Below are 12,732 nucleotides of genomic sequence, written 5' to 3'. Positions count from 1 at the left end.
GGCGCCCGGCTACTCTCTGTGGGTCTGAAGGTATGTTAAGATGATCACTGCCTAGAGATTTCCCACGCAGTAGAAACAGAGTTAGCGTTTGTGAGAAACACCTCCAGGACACGCTCCACCTGAAATTCAGACCCACAGTGGGTATCTCAACTCTGTATGTAATAAAAATACATCCCTGGTATCTTCCCCCGCAGAGAACGGAAGACTCTGCAAGGGGGCCAAACCCTTGCCTGATGTCAGGAGTTCCTGCTTGCTCCGGCTGCCTGTGAAAATGGTCTCTTTGTCTGGCTAAATGGCAGTTACCCCAAGAATGAGGAATCTAGCCCAAGTCCAATCTGTGCCAAAGCAGGGTGCTGAGGCTTTAAGGCCCACCTGGTCCCACACTGTCCTGGTCTGCAAAGCACATAACATCAGCAAGTGGGACGCAGGGAAGCTCCTGCAGCCACAGTGCTTCCTTGGAGCTCAGAAGGACCGCTGGGAGCCAAGGCATCGGGGGTTGATTCCTAGACGCCCCCCCCCTTACTTTAAACCAGCCTTACAACGCACAGGAGTCCTCCCCCAGGAATCTGCCATGTTGGGAAATGCTTGGGAAAACCCACTGCTCACGGGGTATCCGCAGGGGATCCGAGTCTGGTGCAGAGGCGGAGATCCCTCCCACCCGCTCCTGCCCGACACCAGCCTGAGTGGGTACCTTTCCATTTCAGTGCACCATAAGATGTCCTCTTTCTCATTCATGAAGACGGGGAAATGCTGGTCTTTGCCCTGCTTTATGGAGTTCGACCTAGTAGTAATGGTCCTCACTTTGCTGAACTAGAAGACGAGGAGAGGAAAAGAGAAATGAGTACTCATCTCCTGCCAGGCACCTACCAAGGACTGGTGCGTCCAAAGGTGACAAGGCCTGGTGCATCCAGGGGCCGAGGTCAGGCTCCAGTCGTGAGCCTCCACAGACCCCCCTGCCCTGCTTTCCTTCCTACACTGAGGGCACCCGGCCATCCTCAGTCCAGTCCCACTGGCCAAGGGCTTGACAGACAGCAGCTTGAGCCACTGTCCTTCGTCAGTCTCCTAAGAATTGTTTTTTCCCAGGGGTGGTGACTTACAGGCAAGAGGATGCCAAATTACTCAGGGGCGCAAAGGCACCCCTGGGGTGCCAGCAGCCCCAGGAGGTTTCTCCAGCGAGAAAGGGAGCTTCCACATCACAGGAGAAGCTCTGCTCTGAAGGCTCGTGCAATAGGTCCTGGCTCAATCATTCAAAAGCCGTAGCAGACGCAGGGACCTTGGCAAAGACGTCTTAGTGTCTGCCTCCCACAGGAGCAGCGGGCGAGCTCAGCACGGAAGGGCTGCAGGCAGCAAGGATTCCTGACCTCTCCCCCGGCCCTCCAGGCTTTCCCCCCTCGACCCTCCCGCTCTGGCCAACTGCATGCACGACCCCCTCAGTCGCATCCTCTGCAGGCGGGACACACAGCCCTGGTGCTGTTCCAGCCCGTCCTGCCCTTCTCCTTACCCCCAGCAGAGGGCTTGGATGCTGGGCTAACCTTGGCTATCCTGCCGTGCTCCAGACACTCCTGCAGCTCCAGCTTATCATTCACAGTGGATGCCAACGGCCTGGAAGGCAGAAGAGAGAGAGTAACAACAGAGACCAGGACGACGGCAGGGGCGCACCCAGGGCCCTGAGCCAGCAGCCATCTGACTCACACGGGGAAATCAAAGAGGACCCCGTCACCCACGTGCGTCGTAACCCCCCTCAGACTCCCCAACACATGCGACATACACTGCAGCCACTCACAGACACAAGTCCCCCAAGCATGAATCCTTAAAGGTGAATTCAAAAGTGGTCTCAAACTACAAATGAACAGACAACGCCTGCCCAGACGGGGAAAAGCCCAATTATTTTTAAACCTGTTACTTAAAAATAGACTGAGTCTTAAAAGCACCCATCACAAAGCAAGCTTTGGCATGACAGAATGGCCTGTATTTCGACTACGGTGATGGTTACATGGGTCTGTACACTGGATGAAATTCGTCAAACTGTACACCTGAAATGTACAGTTAGTTAACCAGATAAATTCTGCACAGTCCCCAGAAGACTAAAATTTTGTGACACGGAACGTGTCACTTCTCAGAAGGCAGACCAGATCACTAAATATCACCTTCGCTGCTGGCCTTTTCTGACATTTAGGATTACGTAATAAAGGTTTCACAGAGCGGTCCACCATCTCTGCATGGGAACCACCCCAGGACCCATGGTCAGATCGCGCCTCCAGGCTCCTCCCTGTTTAGGCGCATATACACTCTACTTGGTCCCTCGCGGTACCTCTGCTCCTCCTGGAAGCTCAGAGTTCTAGAATTTTAGAGTTGGAAGAAGCATGTGAGAACAATCCCCCCAAGGGCTGTCAGGGTACGCTGAGTTACTGGCTCCATAAAAATACTGGACTACATAAGCCAGTCCATTTTTCCAGTACGCACAGACATCCATCCCGGGAACATTAGGGAGACACCGAGACAGTTTTCAGGTCAGCTGCCCACTGACCCATCTCCTTCCCAGCCAACAAGCCCTCGCAAAAGACGGCAGCTTTGCCAAACAGGTATGAGACGGGGGAAGTTCCTAAAACTTCATGCTATTGCCAGAGAGGCAGATTAGATGACTGAGGCCAGGTTAAATGATGTTCCCAATTTGTAGGTGTACCAAGGAGGCTTAAAATCCACACTCAAAACATGGTGCAAAGTATTTCTTTCCGTAATAGGTATCTAGATTGGGTGGATCTCCCTCTGCTTTTGAACCACTAACTCTCAACCAGAATTCCTTTCTTCACATACGCCTTTTTATAGTACGATTATTACGCTGAAGAAATGAAATTTTCTTCATTCCTGGACATTAAAATCTCTGTGTAACCTAAACGAAGAGCATCCTTCCGAAAAAGGACTTGAAGCCAACGAAGTGTGTGGATAATAAGTGGAGCAGGGCCCTCTGAGCTGCGAGGTGCCTGCTGCTTCGACACTCTCTCTCCTGGAGCCCGATGTGGCCCAGCTGTGTGCACCACTCTCCTTCCCATCCCCAAACACATCCTCCACAGCTTTACCTCAGGGGACTAGGGACCAGCTGACTCTAGACACATCACCAACGTAGGAGAACCAACCATATAACTCAGCAGCACGATGAGTCCTCTTCTGTGTCAAGAGTGTGCTTTTTAAAGGTCCCATTTGGGACCACTAGTCCTTGGTTTCTCAGGCAAGTATTTTCTACACCTGACTCCCCTTCTTCCTCAAGGAAAAGGAAACAAAGAAGAACACGGCAGAGCAGCAAGCTGGTCAGCAGGGGAGGCTGGCCCCCTCCTCGGGGCGTCATCCTGCCTGCAGACACCCACCCGCAGCCACCTGGGCACGGAGCTCTCACCAACCTGTTCATACCGGGAAGGTTCCCCCAGAAGTAGCGGGCCCTGTGTGCAGCCGACACTTCTTTGGCATCAATCATCACAGGGTTGGACTATAAAACAGGACAGAGGTGAAAGATGAGTGAGAGAGAAATGTAAGAGTGCCAGGAAATTCGCTAGTTTAGAGCCTCAAAGGCTCTTACTTCTCTCTCTCGAGGCCACACTGGGAGAGCCTGAAGGCCCCAGGAAAAGCTGGAATTAAACCCAGCTACGTTCCACACGCTCCCACTGGAACAGTCTAGACCCGCACAGTCCACACCGCGATGATGGAAATGTTCTATCTGCACTGTTCCATGTAGTGGCCACTAGCCCACCAGCTGCAGATGGCGGAGTACTTGAGAGGAGGCTGGTGTGACTGAGGAATTTTAATGTCAATTTAAATGCCACACATGGCAGATGCCCACCACACTGGACCACACAGCTCCAGCTCGCCCGGAGGCTTTGAGAAAGAAAGTTCCAACGAGTGTGGATGTGTTCGCTGTAGTACGTCCACATTGTGAGCCAAACACACCAGCTTGAGGCGTTTGCCCCCAAGACCCGGGAGCACAGGCTCGGGCTCCCAGACTGCCCGCCCCAAGAAGGACTCTGGCTGCAGAAACCCTCTGTGCACAGCCCAAACCAGGCTCAGCAAGCTGGGACCCACAAAATGGGAAATAGAAACTGAGATAAGCTCTGTTTTCTTCCCAGGTGCCATAAAGCATCCGTCACGGTGCCAGGGAGCGAGGACAAGCCACTCTGGTTGGGAAAATTGCTTCTGGTATCTCAGAGGTTCCCCCAGGGAAACGCCACACAGACCCCCAAGCCCAGGAGTCTGACACTCCACCCTGTTTACAACAGTCAGGCCCTCCAAGTGCTGAGGCCCACACCCACACACCACCTCTTACAGTGAGACCACGGGTTCTGTCCAAGGCGTGCTTCCTCCCTGTCTACTTGGGAAGCCCAGAGCTTCCCAAACGGGCCCCTTGCAAAGCGGAAGTCACCAGTCCCCAGCTCCACAATGCAGATGAGACAGGGATAAAGCAGCAGTCCAAGGTAGAAGCCATTAGTGAGCTGACCAAACCAAGGGTGCTGGCTATACCTCGAGAAATCGCGAGATGTCCCTCTTGTCACTAACGCCCATGGCCACCACATTCTCAAAGAGCCAGAAGAAGGGGCGATCATCTCCCTCCTTGGGCCGCGCATCATGCAGGAGGCGGTAGAACTCAAAGAAGAGCCGGCCAGTGCCCTCTGAGAGGTCGGAAGAGAAAGCCATCAGCTGGGGCTGTCTGCAGGAGACAGTGGTGTGGCCCGGGCACGGGGAGGGCAGGGGAGGGCAGGGTCGTTGGGAGTAGCCGTCCCAGGGCAGAAATATCCAAGTAGGAAACTGACGTGCGAAAGCACCAGCTCAGAAGGTGGAGGGGTGAGCGCAGCACCTACCGTAGAGTCCCTTGCGGGCGGGGTTGACGATGGAGAGATCATTGCAGGGACTGCCCCCAATCACCAGATCGAACGGGCCCCACTCCTGGATCTGGGAGGATAAAGGTAATGTGATGGGCCTGATGTCCGGGGACAGAGGCAGAAAGGGAGAGAGAAAGGATCTGTGAATTTAGCAAAAAAGTACTTTGGCATGGGAGAGAAGAGACCCAGCTGCTTTGAATGCTCTCTACATACACACGTACATTCGTATACACACACGCGCGCGCACACACAGTGCAGCCACAGGCAAGTCACTGAGGCTCTCTGGGCTGTTTCCTAAATAATAAAGGGAAAGGACTGAACTGGACCATCTCTGAGGCCAGTGGGGAAACCAGTGTGCCCCCAGCAGGAAAAGCAGCCACTCAGGGGGGACAGCGGTCCAGGCTGGGCAGCTGAATGAAAGGTACTCTGTGCTCTGCGCACCTTGGGCAGGTGTCTGGACCATCTGAACCCCTCCATATGCCCTTCAGGATGCCTGAGGGCCTGTAGTTCGAGGTCGACATGGATAACTGGAAAAGCAAGGGGCCACTCAGGCAGGATCCCGCCAGATCCCCCCCTCCCCAAAATGGAGGCTGGCGAACCTTTCGCCAGCAGTACTGGGAGGATGGGAACCTCACTGCAACCCACAGCGCTCCACTCAAGAGGGCCCGGAAACCAGCCAGGCCCAAGAAGCCTGGCCCCCAATTCCCACTGGAATCTGCCCCGATCCTCTAGAGACAAGGAGGGAAATGGAAGAGAAGGAGGGAGAGAGTTCAACGGGGGAGGGGGGGAGAAAGGAAAAGAGCAAATGGACAAAATGAGAGGAGCTGGCGCTGTCCCCGGAGCTAAGTGACGTAGAGAAGGTGGGCGGGGCCGTGGCGGCACTGACATACATGCTTCTGCGTGACGCTGCGGACGTCCCCGACGTACATGATCTTCCCCTGGTGCCGCACCATGCCCACCGTGATGGAGTCCTCGCACACCTCGGAAGCGATGTAGCGATCCACCTGAATGCCCAAGTCCTTCAGCACCAGAAGCCCTGTGCCAGCCAGCAAAACGCACCGTCACTGGGTCACCTCCCTGGCACCCCAGTCTTTGCAGGGGGTCCCTCGGGCCAGCCGGACACATGGGTCAAAGGCAGGCCCAAGCCCTACCCTGCCCTGAAAGCCGCAGGAGACTTCTGGATCAAACTGGAGTATCAGTAACAAGGACATCAGACAGGCTGTTACGTCGAGGCTCTTTCACGCCTAATTTGATCTACTCAGAAAATAGTCAAGACAGGACAGCAGGGGGTTTCGGGAAGCAGGGACAACAACAACAGGTGACTTTTGGGTGGGCTTTGCTGTTTCTGTATCTTGCATACACTGGTCCTTCCTCAGCCCTTCTATCACCTCCCGCTGCAAAATTCAACCATCCGTCAAGACTCAAGGTAAATGCCACCTACTCTAGAAAGGTTTCACTGAGGCCCACCCCAGCCTACAGCCCCCGGGATGGCCTCCCCCCTTCTGTAAGGCCCAGCACCTTCTGAGGCGGCACATCCTCCACCTCAGAGCAGCTCGCACGCCTGAGCCAGCCCTTCTCTTGGGTTGCAAATGTCTTCAAGACAGAGTGGGCGGTCTCAGTCAGCGTTGTTTCCTCCTGAACTGACTACTCACACTTCCTGACCACGGCCCTTCCACAAAGCCTTGCTGAATTGAGGCAAGGAAACAGAACAGGCCCTGTGTCAGGAGACACAGCACCATTCCCACTGCTCCCCAAAGACCTCCCCACAAGGGGCCTGCACGGCCTCTTGGGGTGTGACGTGGCTTAAGAAGGCTTCAAGGTCCTAGCCCGGGAAACCAAAGCTGTACATTAACTCCTTTAGGTTCACATGACATCAGCACTGAGCTGGGAACAGAAGACAGACATCTGGCCCAGGTGCCTTCCCCACCCTCTGGCCAAGGTCTCCGGGCCCCGCCTGCCCATCTATCTCCCTTTGGTCCCATGAAGACAAGTTCTAAGGAGGACTATTTGTTTCCTAAGGACTGAAGAGCCTCAGCCTTGGGGCAGGGCTGAGGGGTGTGTATGAGTCTTCACGTCAAGAACCACATGAAATTAAAAACAGCGGCTACACGGTGACCCGGGATTCCCTAAAAGTTAACGGTTTAAGTATATAAAGACGCATGTTCAAGGATGCTTGTCACAGAACTGCTCATAGCGGCGGGGAAAAAAGTAAACAACCCGATAGGGGGTTCATTAAATAAATTATGGTAGTTTCCCTCCATAGAATCCTAGGTAGCATTTATAAATAATGTAATTCTATATTGGTTGACATGAAAAACCAGTCATGATATCATAAATGAAAAGGCACGTTACGACACATTTTACCATTTACTATGCATTTTACCATTTACTATGCATTTTACCATTTACTATGCATTTTACCATTTACTATGCATTTTACCATTTACTATGCATTTTACTATCCTTTTGTCTCATTTATCTATCTACATGTGATTATATAAACACACACATGCACAGAAAAAAAATTCTGAAATCTAAAAATGTAAAAGGACATATACCAAAATACCAGTCATAGGATTACGGGCGATTTAAACATTCTTTAGACTCTCTCGTTTAGAGTTTGTTTCTTCACTGCGACTTATAATCAAAGCACAACAGGACTGCCTATGATTTTGCTTTGGTCGCCAAGTCTGTCCTTTGAGGTTCTGTGAAAATCTTCCATAGTCTCTGACCAGCGATCGCTCTATCCTCTGCTGGAGCGCCTCCCTCCCACTGCCCCCGTTCCCGCCCCCCGACCCCGACCTCACGTCCCCAGTAAGGCAATGCCCACCAAACATGCTGGTTTACCACTTAGTTTTACTTTTCATTGAACACAGAAGCTTCCTCCTTACGGTAATATTTTAACAGTTGTAACGTTAACTGTCACTCTCTTTTGCCAAAGTTACGCACACACGGTCCCCTGAGCCCAGCTCCCACGTCCCAGGACGAAGACGCCCAAGACTCTCACCTGTAGCGATTCCGTCAAACAGGGACAGCACCCGGATAGGCTTCCTCTTCTCGGCTGGGACAGGTGGGTAAACCTTCGGAGGGTCCTAGGCAGCCAGCACAACAGGCCCGGTGAGTGTCCAGGAGTGTCCTACAGACCCGCACGCGGGGCTGGCCTCCCGGCCAACTGTGAGCGCTTGGGATTTCCAGACCTGCACAGCCCGCTCGTGGCTCAGGCCCCGCTGCCCGGCGCCCAGGCCCCCGACCGACCGAAGCGCTCTCGCTCTGGTGGAGTCTGCCCTCTGGCTTTGGCAGGCGGGGGGTGAGGAGAGCCACCCTCGGCCCAGCACTCACGAATTCCTGGTCGTGGTTATTGGCGAAGAACATCTGGAGCCGAGAGGGCCAGTCTTCTCGCCGCCGCAGCAGCCCGTAGGTGCCCTTGTGCCCGCACATGTAGCAGTTCCAGGGGTCTTCCTTAATGGCTGCCTGCGCAGCTCCCGGCCCCACCAAGAGATCCACACATTCAACGCAAAAGCACCTGGAAGGAAGCCCAGTGGAGCGGAGGGGACTCTCACCCCAAGGCCAGTCCCGGATGGAGTGTGGCCGCAGTGCAGGGCAAAGAGGGAGGGCCACTACGCGCGGGGGCGGGGCCTCACCTGCAGCAATTGTTGTTCCCGCACATGAGCACCTCGCGCCCCCCGCAGCAGATGGTGCAGTAGGACTGATAGCCGTCATCATCATACTGGTACGCGCACTCCAGGAAGCAGTTCTAGGGAGCACGGCGGAGGCTCAGAGACCACCGGGCAGCACCCAGGCCAGCCAGGGTGAAGGCAGGCTATGAACCCAGCCTCTGGGCTTTGGCCTTGAAACCTCGACACAGAGCCCTGGAGACACGACCCCGCTACCCATCCAGCCAGGGTCCAGCCCAGACCACAGATCTGGGAAGGGGACACCATGCCTCCCCACTGCAGTGGACAAACCAAGGAGAGGCGCGTGGGAAGGGCTGGAAAAGAAGGCCTGCACCGCCTTGTGGTCCCCCGCCCCAGGGCACAGGGACCCACCCATCAGTCTGTCCACGCCCACTTCACACTAGCGACTGTGAGCCCACATCTGGGGACATGAATGGGGCTTTAGAGGGGGCAAGGATCTCTCAGAGGAAAAGCAACAGCAAGTCAAACGCGTGAAACCCAAGGATCCATTTTATCAGGACTCTGCTTCAAGAGCAAACCTCGGAGTCACCCTCACAGCTATCCCAGGCGCCTACAGCCCAGAGGCCAGGAGGTGTGGCCAGCCAGGGGCCTCGTCTCTGCTGGGTGTGCCCCTACCTTGCAGTTTTGGCACATTCCTCCGATGAAAAGAGGGTGTTCCAGGGTGACGTTGAGGCTTCCACAAGAGATGCAAATGTCTGGAAAACAGAGGAAGCAGAGTGAGTGTCACAGAAGGGCCCCCTCCCCGCTTGGGCCGAAGCCCAGCTCCAGAAAAGCTATAACAAGGGGCGTGCTGGAGCAGCAGCCAGAAATGAAGGCAGGAAAGAGTCTGGGAGGGGCCCCATGGAACAGGGAGGCAGCGCGGCCCCGATCTCAGAAGCCCACTCATCTCCCTGAGCAGCAACGCCGCCTTCCAGGAAAGGCATGGTACGAGGGTCAAGAACCCGCTGTGAGAACGGGGCCTGACCCTGTGTCACTCTGGAGATGTCCTCGGGCAGTCAACCCTTAAGGCCTAGGCCCCTGCCCTCATCCTTCCTGGCCCTGAGGGCCCCGAGCTGGACACACCATCACTAGGCCAAGGGAGACAGATATGGGATGCACTAATGACCCCCAGATGAGAGCAGGTGAGGAAAGGTAAAAGGGCAAGTTCAGATCCAAGAGAGGCCACCCTTATCTGACCCACTGGAGTGTCCCAAACCCTAGTGACCAGTTCCCACCACCGACAGGAAAGATCGTGGCCCCGGAAGATAGATGTGTGTCAGGCAGGCTGGAGGTGGTGGGACATAAAGGACACAACCTGTCACCAAGTACTGATGTCCCACGGCATCGTACCTTCCTCGGTACCTATAGTACTCTGTGCCGGCCACCACCTCAGGGCCCAAGTGGAACAGACAATTGACTTCCCAGGGCCAAGGCCCAGCTGCCCCCTCAGGACTCACCCTCGATGTTCCGGCACTTCTGCCGCACCTCGTACACCAGCCGCTCTGCAGAGGGGAGGAGAGCCCGGCGTCAGAGGAGGCCTCGAGGGTCATGCCCATTCCTCTGAACGCCGGCCTCACCCTGCCGCTCTCTCCAGAGCCAGGCCAACTACCTCTTGTGCGTTCATCAATTATCTCCTTGACCTTGGGCTTTTCAGTTGTGCTCTTTCGGGGCTTTTTGGCTGGTGGGGGCGGTGCATAGGCAGCTGCCTCGGGTTCAACCCACATGTCTGTGTAAACTTCTTTGTAGGGGTTCTTCTCCTCTGGATCGGGAAAGCATGTGATGAGGTCATGGTTACTGGCTGACGAGGAATCCCAGCTCTCTTCCCCTGGACCATCTACCTACAACGGGGTGTAGCAGGGTGCGGCCCGGTGCCCAGCTTGTTCCTAGCTCCCAAGTCTCTGGTGCCAGCAAGCCAAGGGGGAGCAGGTTGTTCAAAGTCCCAGAGTGGCACTGGCCCTACCTGGCCCCAGGGAGGGGGAGACGGCGGCCATTCCCACTGCGAAGCTTCATGGAGGAGGCCTTGACGGCCCTACCTAAGCACGGCTTTCCGAGCCTGGGTGCGGAGCTGCTGGTGCACCTGCGTTTACCTTCTGGGGGCTCCAGGCCCTTGGGGCCAGAGGGCTGGAACCCTCCCAGGGCCCATTCGATCATCTGTTTGTTCTGCACCTCCACGGCCTTGGCAGTGTCGCTCTCGTCGCTGTCGTGGCACATCGGGAACAGCTTCCCTGCTCGGCTGCTGGCCACCTGGAGGGCAACACGTGTGGGGAGAGTAGCGAAGGTGGGCTCAGGCAACAGGTGGGAGAAGGTGCAGAAAGGAGACGGGTAAGGAGAGAAGGAGGCCCGAGGGCCTCCCAGGCAGACCCTCTGCCCAGGCCTAAGCCCTGTGCTCCAGCTTCCAGACCAAAAGTGGTCCCTGCCGTCTGAGCTCGCCCTGCTGAGTCCCTCGGAGGGGCACTGACCTGCAGTACTTCGTAGATGGCCTTGCGGTACATGGGCTGCTTGTTGTAGGTGGCCTGGTGGAAGGCGCTGCAGAAGGAGCTCAGCGGCATCAGCTTCTCCACACACACCTGAAGGCACAACCCGCCCTCGTTTGCTCCTCCTTCCACACTCACCGAGCACCCACCACTTGCCTGGCGTGGTCAGGGGCGGGGGCATTAGGGCCCGGCCTCTGCCCTCAAGAGGACCGGATGCACCAGTAAATAATTACATGACGTAAAGGAGGAGTCCAAGCCCCGGTGTCGGGGAGGACCTGAATGCAGGTGGAAGGGAATTCTGGGTACAGGGTTCCTGGAAGACATCCGACTCTTGTTTGGAGTGCAACCTAATGATCTCAAGGGCTTCCTCCAATCACACATATACAGAGTGGGGACGAGCAGAGCCCCCCCCTACCATCCCAATTCCGAACCACGCCCCCAGCCAAAACCAGAGGCCCCGGGACCAAGACCCCTTCCTCCCCGCCCGCCCCTGCCAGGCTACCGCCAAACCCCAAGACTCACCACTGAGAACTTGCCATCTCCGAACCACATGACCCAACGGGTGCCTTCTGCTGCTCGGCTCCGGCCCGTCATCCACCAAGACACAATGCGGCCTGGCCACCAGGAGAAGCCCCGCAGTTTCCCCCACACCAGCTCCCCAATGCCAAAGCCCCGGCCGTCCTGGAGCCCCAAGGAGCAGAAGTCATTACATGGTGGTCACGAGGCCCTGCCACCCTGATTCCCCCCAAAGCAACCCCAGCCCTGGGCATCTGAGGGTCAGGACAGCCAGGAGGGAGCGCCATCTGAATGGACAGAGCGAGACTGGAGAGACAAAGAGGCCTGGGGTCGGGTAGAGAGAGCAGGACGGGAGGAGCTGGACGAGGCAGGTGAAGCCAGCCGCTCACCTCGTACTCCGGTTCATCATCAGCTGCTTTGGCGGCGTTCTTGTCCCCAGCGTCAGCCCCCACGGGCTCAGGCGTGGTGGCCACAGTGGGGGATGCGGGGTCGGTGGGCTGCTGCACAGCAGGAGGACTGGCCTCCTCCACCTTCTGAGACTCGGTGGACCCCTGGTTTTCTTCGACAGCATTCATTACTGCAATCACCTTGGCTTTCTTCTCAGCCTGGGGAAACAAGGAACAGAAGTTACCTTGAGCTGACACTCAAGGGGCTCTTCTCAATCTCTCCAGGGTCTGGAGACAGTGACAGAAGGTAAGGGGCTGGAGAGAGGAGTTCTTCCCTCATCAACTCAACCAGCTTGCCACGGAAAACAGAAAGACGTGAAGTTGAGAGGTGAGCTCAGATCACTTGACTCAATGCCAGCCTTCTCTGCCTCCTAGGCGATCTTCCTCCCTCGTCTAACCTTCCTCAATTGTCAGCATCATCAGTTGCCCATCTTCCGATACGGAGAGATCAATTCTATGCAGATACCAACCATGCCCCTTAGATTAGGCACAGACCTTGGCTCCAGCCTCTCCTATCTTACTCCTCGATCTAGAAATGGATCCTCTTGTCCTTTTCTCCATAGTTTTCCTGGGCAATCGACCCCTTCTCTTCCTGGTCTTGGCTTCCAGACCACAATTCTAGTTTTGTTGTGATACGTAACGAAGAAATCACTGTTTTGTGTTCAGAGCGCACGGTTCCTTCCCCCTCTGCTCAACCACCACGAAAAGCCCCAGAAGAGCTTGCCTGCTCGCGTGCTCACACGCCATCCTGGAGTTC

General features: G+C 55.7%; 1 protein-coding gene across 13 annotated transcripts in view; it reads right to left on the bottom strand.

The window, feature by feature from the left end:
* Positions 1-12,732, bottom strand: part of DNMT3A (DNA methyltransferase 3 alpha) — a 106,564-nt gene that overhangs the window by 7,913 nt on the left and 85,919 nt on the right. For 11 of the 13 annotated variants that reach the window (XR_003434138.1, XR_003434139.1, XR_003434140.1 and 8 more), the window contains 16 exons: positions 11,919-12,134; positions 11,536-11,694; positions 10,999-11,106; positions 10,627-10,783; positions 10,149-10,298; positions 9,997-10,041; positions 9,176-9,255; positions 8,507-8,619; positions 8,205-8,388; positions 7,873-7,957; positions 5,756-5,901; positions 4,845-4,935; positions 4,507-4,655; positions 3,396-3,481; positions 1,533-1,602; positions 692-810 (listed from right to left, as the gene is read on the bottom strand). Coding sequence is in view for 8 of the 13 variants with exons in the window: in XM_027113674.1 (XP_026969475.1) it covers positions 692-810; positions 1,533-1,602; positions 3,396-3,481; positions 4,507-4,655; positions 4,845-4,935; positions 5,756-5,901; positions 7,873-7,957; positions 8,205-8,388; positions 8,507-8,619; positions 9,176-9,255; positions 9,997-10,041; positions 10,149-10,298; positions 10,627-10,783; positions 10,999-11,106; positions 11,536-11,694; positions 11,919-12,134 (1,958 nt within the window). In the remaining 5 variants the exon portion in view is untranslated. Of the gene's footprint in view, positions 1-691; positions 811-1,532; positions 1,603-3,077; positions 3,256-3,395; positions 3,482-4,506; positions 4,656-4,844; positions 4,936-5,306; positions 5,393-5,755; positions 5,902-7,872; positions 7,958-8,204; positions 8,389-8,506; positions 8,620-9,175; positions 9,256-9,996; positions 10,042-10,148; positions 10,299-10,626; positions 10,784-10,998; positions 11,107-11,535; positions 11,695-11,918; positions 12,135-12,732 lie in introns of those variants that run through there. The other 2 variants (XR_003434142.1, XR_003434143.1) reach the window with 2 other exon arrangements.

This window comes from Aethalodelphis obliquidens, unplaced genomic scaffold, assembly GCF_003676395.1.
Source record: "Aethalodelphis obliquidens isolate GAN/ISIS:26980383/991018 unplaced genomic scaffold, ASM367639v1 scaffold12, whole genome shotgun sequence".
Lineage (NCBI taxonomy): Eukaryota > Metazoa > Chordata > Mammalia > Artiodactyla > Delphinidae > Aethalodelphis > Aethalodelphis obliquidens.
The sequence above is the reverse complement of the archived record's forward strand: the minus strand, read 5'-3'. Positions and strand labels throughout refer to the sequence as shown.